The 12,005-nt window shown below is 44.4% G+C and overlaps 1 protein-coding gene across 1 annotated transcript in view; it reads right to left on the bottom strand.

Moving 5' to 3' along the window:
- Window positions 1-6,455: 6,455 nt before the first annotated feature.
- The window catches only part of LOC100665839 (BOS complex subunit NOMO1), a 63,877-nt gene continuing 58,327 nt past the window's right edge, over window positions 6,456-12,005 (bottom strand). The window contains exons 28-31 of the mRNA XM_003421878.4: window positions 11,423-11,524; window positions 9,428-9,547; window positions 8,800-8,892; window positions 6,456-6,957 (exon numbers count right to left, since the gene is read on the bottom strand). Of these exons, the coding sequence (XP_003421926.1) occupies window positions 6,826-6,957; window positions 8,800-8,892; window positions 9,428-9,547; window positions 11,423-11,524 (447 nt within the window). The 3' untranslated portion in view covers window positions 6,456-6,825. The remainder of the gene's footprint in view (window positions 6,958-8,799; window positions 8,893-9,427; window positions 9,548-11,422; window positions 11,525-12,005) is intronic.

The raw sequence follows: 12,005 nt of genomic DNA, 5'->3' as shown, positions 1-12,005 counted from the left end.
CACCTCCCATAGCAAATAAATCGGAAAGACTTTTTTATTCTACCTCAAAATTATAGCCCCAATCTTATCAGTTCTCACTATCCTCACTCCTACCACCCTAATCCAAGGCACTGTCATCTCTTGCCTAAACCAACTCGATGTCCTCCTTTAGTGATCTCACCTGCATTCACTGTTGCTCCCCAACCATCCATCCAATCTCCCCCAAAATTTTAAAGCAACTGTTTAAAAAAGGTAATTCATAACACTCCCCTTTCCCCACTTAAACCCTCCAATGGCTTCCACTGTAATTACAATAAAATCCAAACTCCTTTCCACGGCCTCTCAGACTACGTGATCTGGTGCCTAATCACCTCTCTTGTCTTGTCCCCTTCTCCATCTTGATCACTCTGCTTCAGCTACGCTGGATTATTTTCTATTCCTCAATCTCACGAAGCTCATTTCCTCCTCAGAGCCTTGGCAATTGCTATGACCTCTACCTGGGCAGCTCTTCTTCCAGATCTAGCCATGACTGGCCCCTTTTCTTTTTCAGGCTTCGGCTCAAATGTCACCTCCTCAGAGAGGCCTTTCTTGACACCAGTCACCCTCTATCACATCGCCCTGTTCCATTTTATTTTGTGTAACACTTGTAATTATCTAAAAAACTCTAACTGACTGTTTACTGTCCCTCCCCTCCATTAGCATTTACACTTCATGAGAGTTGAGATCTGGTCTCTCTTTCTCACCCGTAAACAGTGCTGGGTAAGCACCCACTACTTGAGGTCAACATTTTTTCTCTGGAAATGGCCAGACAGTAAATATTTTAGGCTTTGGCAGCCATATGGTCTTTGTTACAACTACTCATCTCTGTCACTGTAGCCTGAAAGTAGCTGTGGACAATGAGTAAAAGTATGGGCATGGCTGCGTTCCGATAAAACTTGATTTACGAATAAACTGAGGACCAGAGTTTGCTATCCCTTGCGCTAGGCCAGCGTAAGTCTTGTGGTGTCATTGTCATATGTGGACAATTCTTTGCCACTGTAATTACTTATTCAACAAATGCACGCTGAATAGCAGTCATCACTTAGGTGAGGGATCCTTGAAACTGTTCAAGGAAGAAGCATTCTTAGTAGGCAGCAAAATTCTTTCTCCATATTCCTACCCACTCAAGCCCATGAAAATGAAGTGAGAGAGGCACATCCCAAGTTTGATCACTCAGTGGCTGTTAGCCACCTCCCCTCTCAGCTTGAAGAGCAGTAACAGGATGAAAATGCAGCAGCTGTCAGCTTCCTTCCTCTTGCCAACCACCTCCCCTGCAAGGGCTAGGCAGGGAGGGGCTGCTGTCAGTCTCCAGAGGCATGGATTCTGCACAGACTTAGGGACCACTTGTTCCAAGGCATTCATCATATTTTACAGAATCTCTCATTTCCAAAAAACAAATGCAAGAAGGGCCACTGTCTCATCCACACAGTGAAATATTCACTCATTCGAATGGATACGTACATCAGCGGCATCTTAGACAACCCCAGGTGTATGATGCAGCTTGAAAACGTGTAATTACAATGTTTGTGATCCAACCAAAACCCCACGGTTGTATCACGAAGCACAAGCACCAGCTTCCGCTGAAGAGGGAGAATGAAAGACGCACATCGTATCTTCCTACCGTACCCAGTTCCAGGGCTGGAAAGAAGGAATCTCCCGGCCCCAGCACACAGTAGGCCCACAGTAAATTACTTTCTCCCCTCCTCTGGGCATGTTATAAGGTCATGGTCATTTTGTAAATGAAAAGATAAAGTCAAAAATGGTGGCTGACTCTAACCAGACCTTGTCATCAAGTTTTTGAAGTAAGTGAGCTGACTTCAATTGGTTTTGTCCACCCAGGACCACTTGTTTCTCTGGGGACAACAGCACTCCTGTCACAGGAGCTGCCCCCACCCGCCTGGGCATGGGCATGGCTTATGTCTGGCTAGACCCCAGTGAGTCTGCAAAGTTTGCCCACCAGTCCTTCACCTTCCGCAGGTTGACACACCAGTGCTGTGAGACAGAAGTTCTCTTTCTGCTGAGCATCCAAATTGGAATAATGAAAGGCCCAGTGCTGCCAGGCGATCGTCTTCCACAGAAGCAGACCAAATCAGCAAAAGACAAAGCCAATCTTCCAAACCTCCACTCTGTGGGTAGATGCCTGGCACCCACACAACCCTGCCTCTGGCAGAACAGTGGCTGAGCTAAACAGTCCTGGCCTTCGTTTAAAGTTTCTGTTTCTAGCAAATTGATTTTTCAGAGACTGGTCACTCAGAGAACTTGCACAGAGCCTTCATGAAGTTAAGAACGAGACCAACACGCAGAGGGTAGCAGAGCCAGGAGATGGGGACAGAACACCTGATCCAACTAAAAAACCAACCAGTTGCTGTAGAGCCAATTCCGACTCATGGCAACTCTATGCATTACAGAGTAGAACTGTTCCACAGGGTTTTCTTGGCTGTAATCTTATGGAAGTAGATTGTCAGGGCTTTCTTCTGTGGTGCCACTGGGTGGGTTCAAACCACCAACCTTTAGCTTAGCAGTCAAGCACAAACCATTTGCACCACCCAAGGACCATATAAAGCCAGATACTCCAGGATTTCTCAATTTTATGATCAGTGAAATGTCTCTTTTTGCTTAAGCTGGTTAGAGTTTGGTTTCTGTTACTTGACACCAAAAGCCTTGCCTAATACAGAAACAGATGTGTGTCAATTTTCTGGGAGTCCTTCAGTCACTATCCATTCATGCAACAGATCTTTATTGAGCACTGTTTCAACTACCTAATGCTGAGTAACAAGCTACCCAAAAACTTACAGGTCTAATGCAATCACTGGCATGCTTCTCCATCTGTGAATCGGGAGTTTGGGATGAGCTCAGCTGTGCAGTACTCACTTGGCTCTTTCAGTGGTAACAGTAAGATGGCAGCTGGGGCTGCAATCATCCAAAGGCTCGACCGAGGGTGAAGAATCCACTTCCCAGGGAACTTGCTCACGTGGCTGGCAAGCTGGGCTGACTGCTGGCCAGGGGCCTCAATTCCTCTCCACAGGGCTGGCTTCCTCCACAGCAAAAGTGGAGAGTGCAATGCCTTTTGTGAACTACCCTCAGAAGCCACACATCAGCACTTCTGCCACAGTCTAGTGGTTGTACAGGGCCAGCCCTGCTTCAGCATGGGAGAGGACCACAAGATGGCAGTGTGGATCAGTGGAGGCCATCTTGAGACTGGCTACCTACCACAAGCACCCATCGTGTGCTTTGGACTAGGAAATCCAGATGCGTAAGACCCAGCCCTCACCCACAATGAGCACTCAGCCTGGACTCAACAGAATGCAACCAGGCAAACTGTCCCCCAAATCCCTCCTAAGTCTTGTTTTAGGGTGGCTCCAGCTTTTAAGGAAAGGGAAATCTTGCTATTAAGGAACTGGGTTTAAGTATTTAATTTATGTAACTCTCTGGTTCCAGAAACAATGCTGCCAGAAGAATTAAGAGGTCCTCCATCATCAGCATCCCTCCCATGACCCCAACCCTCTACTGCGCACATCACTACATGTCACCGTGCCTCTACTAACGTCATGACAGCTTATGCCTGCATCTCCTTTACATGACCCACTTTCTAAACCTCTGAATAGTCTCCAATCTGGCACATGACTACAGTCTCATTTTGTTAAGCAGAAGCCGCAGAGCATAGGGGTTAATAACTCTTAGACATACGTTCAAATCCCAGGTCTGCCACGATATAGCTGCAAGATCTTCAAGTCTCAATTTCCTCCTCTGTAAAATGAGAATGAAAGCATACCTATGTCATAAGACTATGAAGTTTCAACCGATCATGCATAGAAGGGCTTAACACAGTGCCTGGTACACACTTACTACTCAAGAAAGCCTAATGATTCCTATCAGCGTTCTCAATCCAGTAGGGCAATCATTACCTTCTGCCATGTTTCATGTATCTTCCTTCTTCACAATTAGACCATTAGATACTTAAGCACAAGGATTGCCTCTTCCCTCTACCCTTTTATTGGATCCACCAGAATCTACACACACACACACACACACACACACGTTCTTGTGCCCACCCCCAGTCCCTCCCATCCTCTCCCAATTCCATATTACAGTTCAACAATACTTGTTTAGTTCAAAAATTCAAAACAAAGAAAACCCAGAAAAGAAGTCTGAGGTGAAGTCAACCCCTTAGAATGCAAGTACCCTGAAGCTCTTTGGGGTGTCCTCATGGAGGTTTTATGGTCATTGTAATCTTCCAAGGATTATCCCAAACCTCAAAATACTCACTCTAATGGGCAAAATTGTGCAAGTAAGTGATGGGGTTCTTCTAGAACTCACCATTTTAGACGACTTTTTTAAAAAAATCCTTGGTGGGGGGGAACCTGTCACATATAACTTGCCCCAATCAGAATCCTTTAACTTACCTCCCTCCCACAGGAGGGTCAGAGGATTTCCCATGACATTGCCAGAAAATGATATGCTACAGAATAGGCTCAACTTTCGAATGGACTAAGACCACATCATCTTTTTTCTGGCAAAAGAGCCCTTGAGAAGTTCCACCAATGCCAAAGGTGACCTGTGGCCTGCGGTGGGGGAAGACTGCCACTTAATGGCAGCACGAGGAACTGGATGGAAGGTACTGACATTTTGTTGTATCTTTCACAAGCTCTTAACCTTTACACTGTGTCAATAAAAAGGCCCATTAACATTTAAAAGGGATGTTTCTGGCTGTCCACTTAGAATAAGAGTTAGAAAACGCTCCAAGAAACAGGTTATGTACTACATCTGTCCCAGATTTCCAACAGAGTTCAGGTCCTTCCACGATTTAAAAAAAAAAAAACAAACCACTGTCCATCAACAGATGAGTGGATAAACAAAATCTGGTATACACACACAATGGAATACTACTAAGCCATGAAGAAAAATGAAGTCCTGACGCATGCCGTAGCATGGATGAACCTTGGAAACACTATGCTGAGCAAAGTCAGTCAGCCCCAAAAGGAAAAATCCTGTAATGATCTCATTTATATGAAATAAGTAAAAATATAGAAACCAAAGATTATTAGAGATTACCAGGGGTAAGGAGGAGGAAATGAGAAGTTTTTGCTTAGGGGGCATTGAGATTATATTAATGGTGACAGAATAATTTGGAAAAGGACAGCAAAAACGGTTGCGCAACTTGAATGTAATAAATGTCACTGAATTGTACATGTAGAAATTGCCAAGTTGGAGTATGTTTTGTTATATGTATTTTCACCACAATTAGAAAAAAAAAGTAAAGTACTAAAAAAGAAAATCAATGATACGGTCAACACTGCAAGAGCTGCCGGCTGGGAACAGCGGCTCTTCCGGTGGCCACCGAGAGCCAGGAAATTCTTCAAGGTGACCATCTGCCCTGGCAGTAACACCCTTCTGCCTTATTTTTCTACTCTCCATCCTTTGTTCTTCCAGAATCTGCTCAAGCATCACGCCAGGAAGCATGACCAAGTCCTCAGGCTTGATTAGACCTCTGCTCTGTGCTCCCATGACCCCTTGGGCTTCCCGAAGCTCACTATACTCCAGCCTGCTTACTGATGTGTCTTCCATTTGACAATGGGTTGTGTACTCTGTGGTGCCCATCTATTCCCTGATGCATGCATTCACTCATTCCTATCTAATTGCCCACTGCAAGCCAAGCACTGGGGATACAACAAGGAACAAAGCAGATGTGGTCCCTGTCCTCTTTAAACTGTTTGTATTATCACCTGTTCTACTTGACTTCATATCCCCAGCGTCTGTCCTATGTGGTACTTGGTAAATGTTGAACAGATGGGTGTTTCCCCTGCTTCAATATAAGTAACTTAATTATTTCCTACAAGGATTAAGTTAATAGCTGTTAAAATGCTGTGAATTCCTGTGGATCCTTTTTGCAAACTGACATCCTTTAAGCCTCACCCATCCTACATACATGTTTTGTTTGGCCAAAAGTATGTTGTTTTTTAAAATATTTTTATTTGTTGCTAACATTTAAAACATGAAAGATTTCACACAAAATTTTCTGGTTTCTCTCAAAAAATAGATGCATATTCCTGAAAGGCAAGAGTGGGCTGGAGCTGAGGAACTGTGGGGCTCCTTTACATGGGGTCGGCACTCTTCAATTTGCCACAATCCCCACTCGCCCCTATTGTTCTATTACTGATGTCAAAGGACAGCTGCCATTTATCATCTCTCTTGTGCTGACGTTTTTCTTGCCCAGCCCACTTCACTCAGGACTTCTACCTGCCCCCACAGGCATCTCAATTTGTGGCCCCAGCATTATGCCAATGTCATAAGAAGTACATCTGTGATGAGCTAAAACACAAATACCAGGCAATTTTACTGATTTTTTTTTACTTACTGACATATCCTCCTAATCACGGATACAGGCTGCTGCAGTTTCCAGCTAGAATTCCAAATACAAAGGCAAGTGAAGGAAAAAGGTAAATCCAAAAGGTACTTTATTATGGAACGAGAAACCATGTTTACTGGAATTCTTGCAAATGAACGCTGAAAATTAAGAATTACATTCTCACATCACCAACAGGGCTCAAAATACTTCTTTGACAAAAAAAAATAATAATAATAAATTATCGTCAACTCAGAAAATAAATTGCATTCGGCAGAGAGACAGGAGAGTCCAATCATCGCATTGCCTCAGGGGCCACCTATATGGGAGAACAGGCACAGGCAGCTACAATAACAGAGGGAGCATGGGGCAAACAGCACAAGCCTGAAGTTACTCAAACGCATGCCTTCACACCCTTTGCTGTGGCCTGACCCAAGTGAAATTTCAGCTGGCCCCTTTCCTCCTCACGTCCGCCTTGTCTTCTGTTTCTTGGCTTGTCTTTTTGCATCTTCTGGGCCGCTGTTGTCAGAGGCTGTCTGACCAAGAGCACGGACTCCCTGTAGTCGACTTGTCAACTGCAACAGCAAAGGAATGAGCTAGAAAAAAAGACAGTGTGCGTGTAAGACAGATACCAGGAGAAGACTTCTGTCCAGATGGACGTTTCTGTGTCTCACATACTGGCACACCTCCCTTCTTCCGGCACTATCATGCCCACTGTGTGAATGGGTGCATTTCAGGTCAAAATAAAGCGTGCCTCTGTAGTAGAGACAGCTCACCAGAGACAGGCTGGGCTCTCTCAGTGAACAACACATCTCTGGAAGTATTCCAGGTGTAAAAATTAGGAGAGATGTTACAGTCTGGAGAGAAGGCCTAGGGATTGGATTTGATGCCTGGAATCACCTTACAAAAAGCAATTTGGCCTTTTGGTCCTGATTTCTGAGATCCCTGAGGGTTTGTTACCTTTCCCCAGGTTGGCTGGGGAGCTGCCCCCTGGTAATGCACAAGGACTGGCTTATATGAAGGGCTGAAACACAGAGGTTTTGGGGGACGCTTCTTGACTGAGAGATGAGAGGGATGACGCATCCATTAGGACACAGGCATCTCGCACCAGAAACCCTCCCAAACCTGGTTAAAAGAGGTTTAACAGGCTTAGAGCTGTATAAGGCGGCAGTGCTGTGATGACATCAGAAGCTGTGGACATGACGAACAGGCCTGGGCAGCAGCAGGAGAGTGAAAAGACTGAACCCAGTCTGAGTGTATTTCCGCTCCAAGGGCTGTCCTGCCAAGAGCAGGGGTCGCCTGGAATGGAGGGGCTGCCCAGAGAGCAGAGCTGGGGCGCCTTGAGCATAGGGTGTCCTGCGAGAGCAGTGGTGGTTCAAGAGCTAATGTGATGCCAGCCTAGAGCTGAAGCCAGCCTAAAGCAGCTAGGGCCATTCGAGATCTGTCCTGGATCTTTCCTGGCCTAAGAACCTCCTGGTGGACAAAGGTAGAGATGTGCTCTCTGCTCCAGGAATCTTTCCAGACCTCGCCTGTGTACCTCATCCTGAGTTATATCCTGATGAGCCTGCTATCAATCCTCAATTGCACCCTGTTAGCAGCTCTGTGTTGTTACCCTAATAAAGTTCCTGCAACCATTGCAGCAAATTATCAAACCCAGCAGTGAGAGAGTGCCACGGGGGGGAGTGGCTGATGTCAAAAATAGTGGCAAAGTGGGAAATCCATGATAAACTTGACCCCTGCGCCTCACAGGAACCAGCCTTATGCTATTTCTTTTTAGCAGTACTATCTTATGAGACATAACAGTGGCTATTTCTCAGATTATGGTTAGTTATTATCTTCAAGCAATGCCCTTATGGTCGTTTCCAACCTTAAAATTCTGTGCAATTTCTGGAAACAAGCCAAGTGTCCATCAACGGATGAATGGATAAACACAATGCGGTACACCCAAATATGGACTATCATTCAGCCATGGAAAGGAATGAAGTTCTAGCACATGCTACAACATGGATCAACCTGGGCAACATTACGCTCAGGGAAAGAAGCCAGACACAAAAGGACAAATACTGTACTGGATCCACTTACGGGAACTATCTAGAAAAAATGCACAGATATATAAATTAGATTAGATATTACCAGCCTGGGGTGGGGGGAGTGAAGTGGGTCAGAGTTTGTTTCAGGTAATGAAAACATCTGGAAATGGACAGTGGTGGTGATAGCACAACATTGTGAATATAATTAATGCCACTGAAACATACACACTTAAAAACCGGTTAAACTGGCAAATTTTATAGTTTATGTGTATTTGACCACAATAAATTTTCTTTTTAATTGTGTAATTTCCACAACACTGCCCATTCCTCAGCTGCCACTTCCACAACTATGAGGCATCACTCTCCCTGACCCGTCCTGCTTTCTCATGAAGTCTCTGGATTTCCTACCTTATCATGGTTGTAACCAGCCAACAGAACAAGCAACGTCAAAGGCAGGGCAATGTATGATCCTTGTGCAATGTCTTGTTCAGGTAGTTTCCTCTGCAAACACCAAGAGTACCATTACTCCTCAATCGCTTCTCACATTTTTCCAGCATCCATGATTATACAGCCATGATCCACCCAGCTTTCCAAACTGGCTACCCAAGGACATTCAGGTGTTCTGTGCAATCCAAAGTAAGGAACTGACAATTTGCAGAGACTTTCAGATGAATAATCTGCTATCCAAGTTCTCACTTTTTCCTATCTGACACTCAGGAACAAATACATTCCAATGACTAGGTGTGCCTCGCTCTGAATTTGTACTATTCCATCTGAGGAACTGAAGAGATCGGGATAGCAGGGAATCCCTGTGGCTGAAAATATGGGTCTCATTTTACTGAGTCCCCAGTATTCAGGGACATTTTCCTACAAGGACACCACTGTTCTAGGGCATATGGTGATGAATAAGACAGTCCCAGTGATTATACCTTTAAACAGCATCCTCCAACCAAGACCCGAAGGCCAGAGCCCAGGCTGCATGGCCTTCCCTGCTCTCACCATTTCCATCTATTTTTTAACTCCCTGTTATACTTACCGTGGGATTAAAAATCAAAGTGATATGTTTATGGTAGCCAACGGCAGTAAAAGAGACTTGAGGTAAGACGTAGTCGTACTGGGATCTGGGAAGTGTAGAGTCCAGAAGCACAACGTAATTCTGTGCATAAATTAAAAAAAAAAAAAAAGGATTTTTAGAAAGGACAGGATTGGCAAAACAAATGAAAACTAAAATCTAACATAATGGCTGTAATGTAAGGGACTTGATTTTTTTTTTTTTTTTAAAGAAATCCCCATGTGCACATAAGAGCAGTAACCTAGCGGGCTTATACTATCAGTGACAGCAGTGTCCCCCCACCACCGTTTCTGAGACTCTCTTCTGACGAGGTTTCCAGAACCTGCAGCACTTTTTTATGAGCACAGTCAACCATGACAATTACAGGCATTTGAGGATCTGATTTTACGAAACACAAAAAGTTAACATGAGCCAATTATGATGATTGAGGTAGATGTCTGAAGTGAGCAAGGCTGCTTTCAATTCAAAACATGGTTCGTTTTTAAGGGATAATATTTAAGTGGCTCGTGATCTGGCAAGTTCTGAAAACTCAGCATCTTGGGATGATACCAGTAACAGTCACCTCCCTGTGTGCTGTGCCCCCAGTGTGCCCGGACACCATGCAGACATCAGGCCCATGACTGCTCTGCTCTTCATCCTTACAAGATGGGTATGGTTACCTCCATTTTACAGATGGGGAGAGTGAAGCCTAAAGAAGGTTAAGGGTAACTGGCCCAGGGTCACTCAGCTAGTAAGGTGGCTAAGCAGGATCTGATCAGATGAAGTCTGACCCAAAAGCCCAAGGTGTTTCCACAGTACTCTGGTGCCTCTTTAGAGCAACTACTCTAAAGGGTGTAGAAAACTGCTTCGTAAAATGACTTTCAAAGGGCAACACACCCCGGAGAAATGAGGCCCCCAAAATTTCATCACAACTTGTTCCATTACTTTACAGTCATTTTGCGCAGAGAAAGGCCGTAGTACACCAGCCCCATGGCAGGTGGTGAAAGGCCAGGAGAGGGAACTTTGCAGTGTCAGTTCACCACGGACACCCTCGGGTAAGTCCACCAGTGGTAAGAAGCAAAAACTTTGCAGTCTGCTCCCACCACACCAACTCTGTCCAATTAAAATTGTAATAAGCATTTTATAATTAATAAATGATATTTTAGTTTTTTATCTAACATTAGGGCCCTAATTATGGTAATTCCTACATTATGGACTACTATACAACCATTAAAAATCATGTTATAAAAGATGTAATGACGGGGGAAAGATCTGCGATATATTCTTCATTGAAAAGCACAGACTACAAAACAATGTACAGAATGGTCCCAGTACTGATGGAATGGAATGAATGGATGGATGGATGGATGGATGGACAGACAGACGGACAGATGGCTCTTGCGGTAGGTGCTGTGGAGCAGATTCCCACTCACAGCAGCCCTGTGTGACAGAGTAGAACTGCCCCACAGGGTCCTCTAGGTTGTCATCTCTACAGAAGCAGATCGCTGGGTCTTTCTCCCACAGAGCCGCTGGGTCAATCCAAACTGCCAGCCTTTTCGTGAGCAGCCAAGTACCACCAGGGCTCCCTGACAGGTAGGTAGACTTGCTCATGTGTGTGTGTGTGTTCTCACTCTCTCTCACACACACACAAGGACGTACGCACACTCTTTGAGAAAAGACCACAAGGATTCCTATTAACAATGGTAACAGTGGTTACTTCTGGATGATGGGATTATGGGTGGTTTTAATTTTTTCCAAAACCTGCTGCTATGAACACATATTATTTTGTAAACAGAATAAAAGCTAATTAAGAAAAATGAATCCCTACAGAGTCCAACCACCTTTGATTCAGAGATCACAACATCAACCATTTCTGTAGAATGGTATCAGGAAGAAAAGCAAGAGAACTGTGTTTCCTTAAACTCAAAAGTGGACTTATTAAAACACAGACAGAAACCACCATGAAGCCACAGGCATTACTTCGCTGTCTCGGAGCAGTGGGGGGAAGTGGAAGAAGAGTGACTGGCCGAGAGACACCGTCTGGATTGGATTGTCAAGGTTTTCACTTTTGTAAAGCTTTACCTGGAGAGCAGAAACAAACAGCGCATGCTTGTGAACTGAAACATGATAAACATTTCATTTCAGACTTCCCAGGACAGCTTATCTCTTGGAGAGGAAGGGAAGAGATCTTTGGAAACACAGATATCTGAAACAGAAACCAGCCTCCACTGACAGCTATATATAATGCATTCCTCAATCATCTGAAACTCTGATAACATGTCATGCACAGAAATGCAAGGTTTTAAAATAGATTCTAACCTCTGTTATCACTCAAAAGAATAATAATAGTTATTATAAGGACAACATTAAAGAGAATAGCTGCTAACATTTGTGGAGCATCTATACTATGCTAGGCATGCAACAGGCAGTTTGCATACATTATCGCCAATCCTGAGTATAAAACAGGTATTATTATTATCCCTATGGAGACCCAGAAAGACACCTGAGGTCGTACAGCTTATACATGGCACAGCCTGGGACTGAACCCACATAGCTGAGGGTC

This window comes from Loxodonta africana, chromosome 12 (genome assembly GCF_030014295.1).
Source record: "Loxodonta africana isolate mLoxAfr1 chromosome 12, mLoxAfr1.hap2, whole genome shotgun sequence".
In the NCBI taxonomy this organism is placed as follows: Eukaryota; Metazoa; Chordata; class Mammalia; order Proboscidea; family Elephantidae; genus Loxodonta; species Loxodonta africana.
This window is presented reverse-complemented; position numbering and strand designations above follow the sequence as displayed.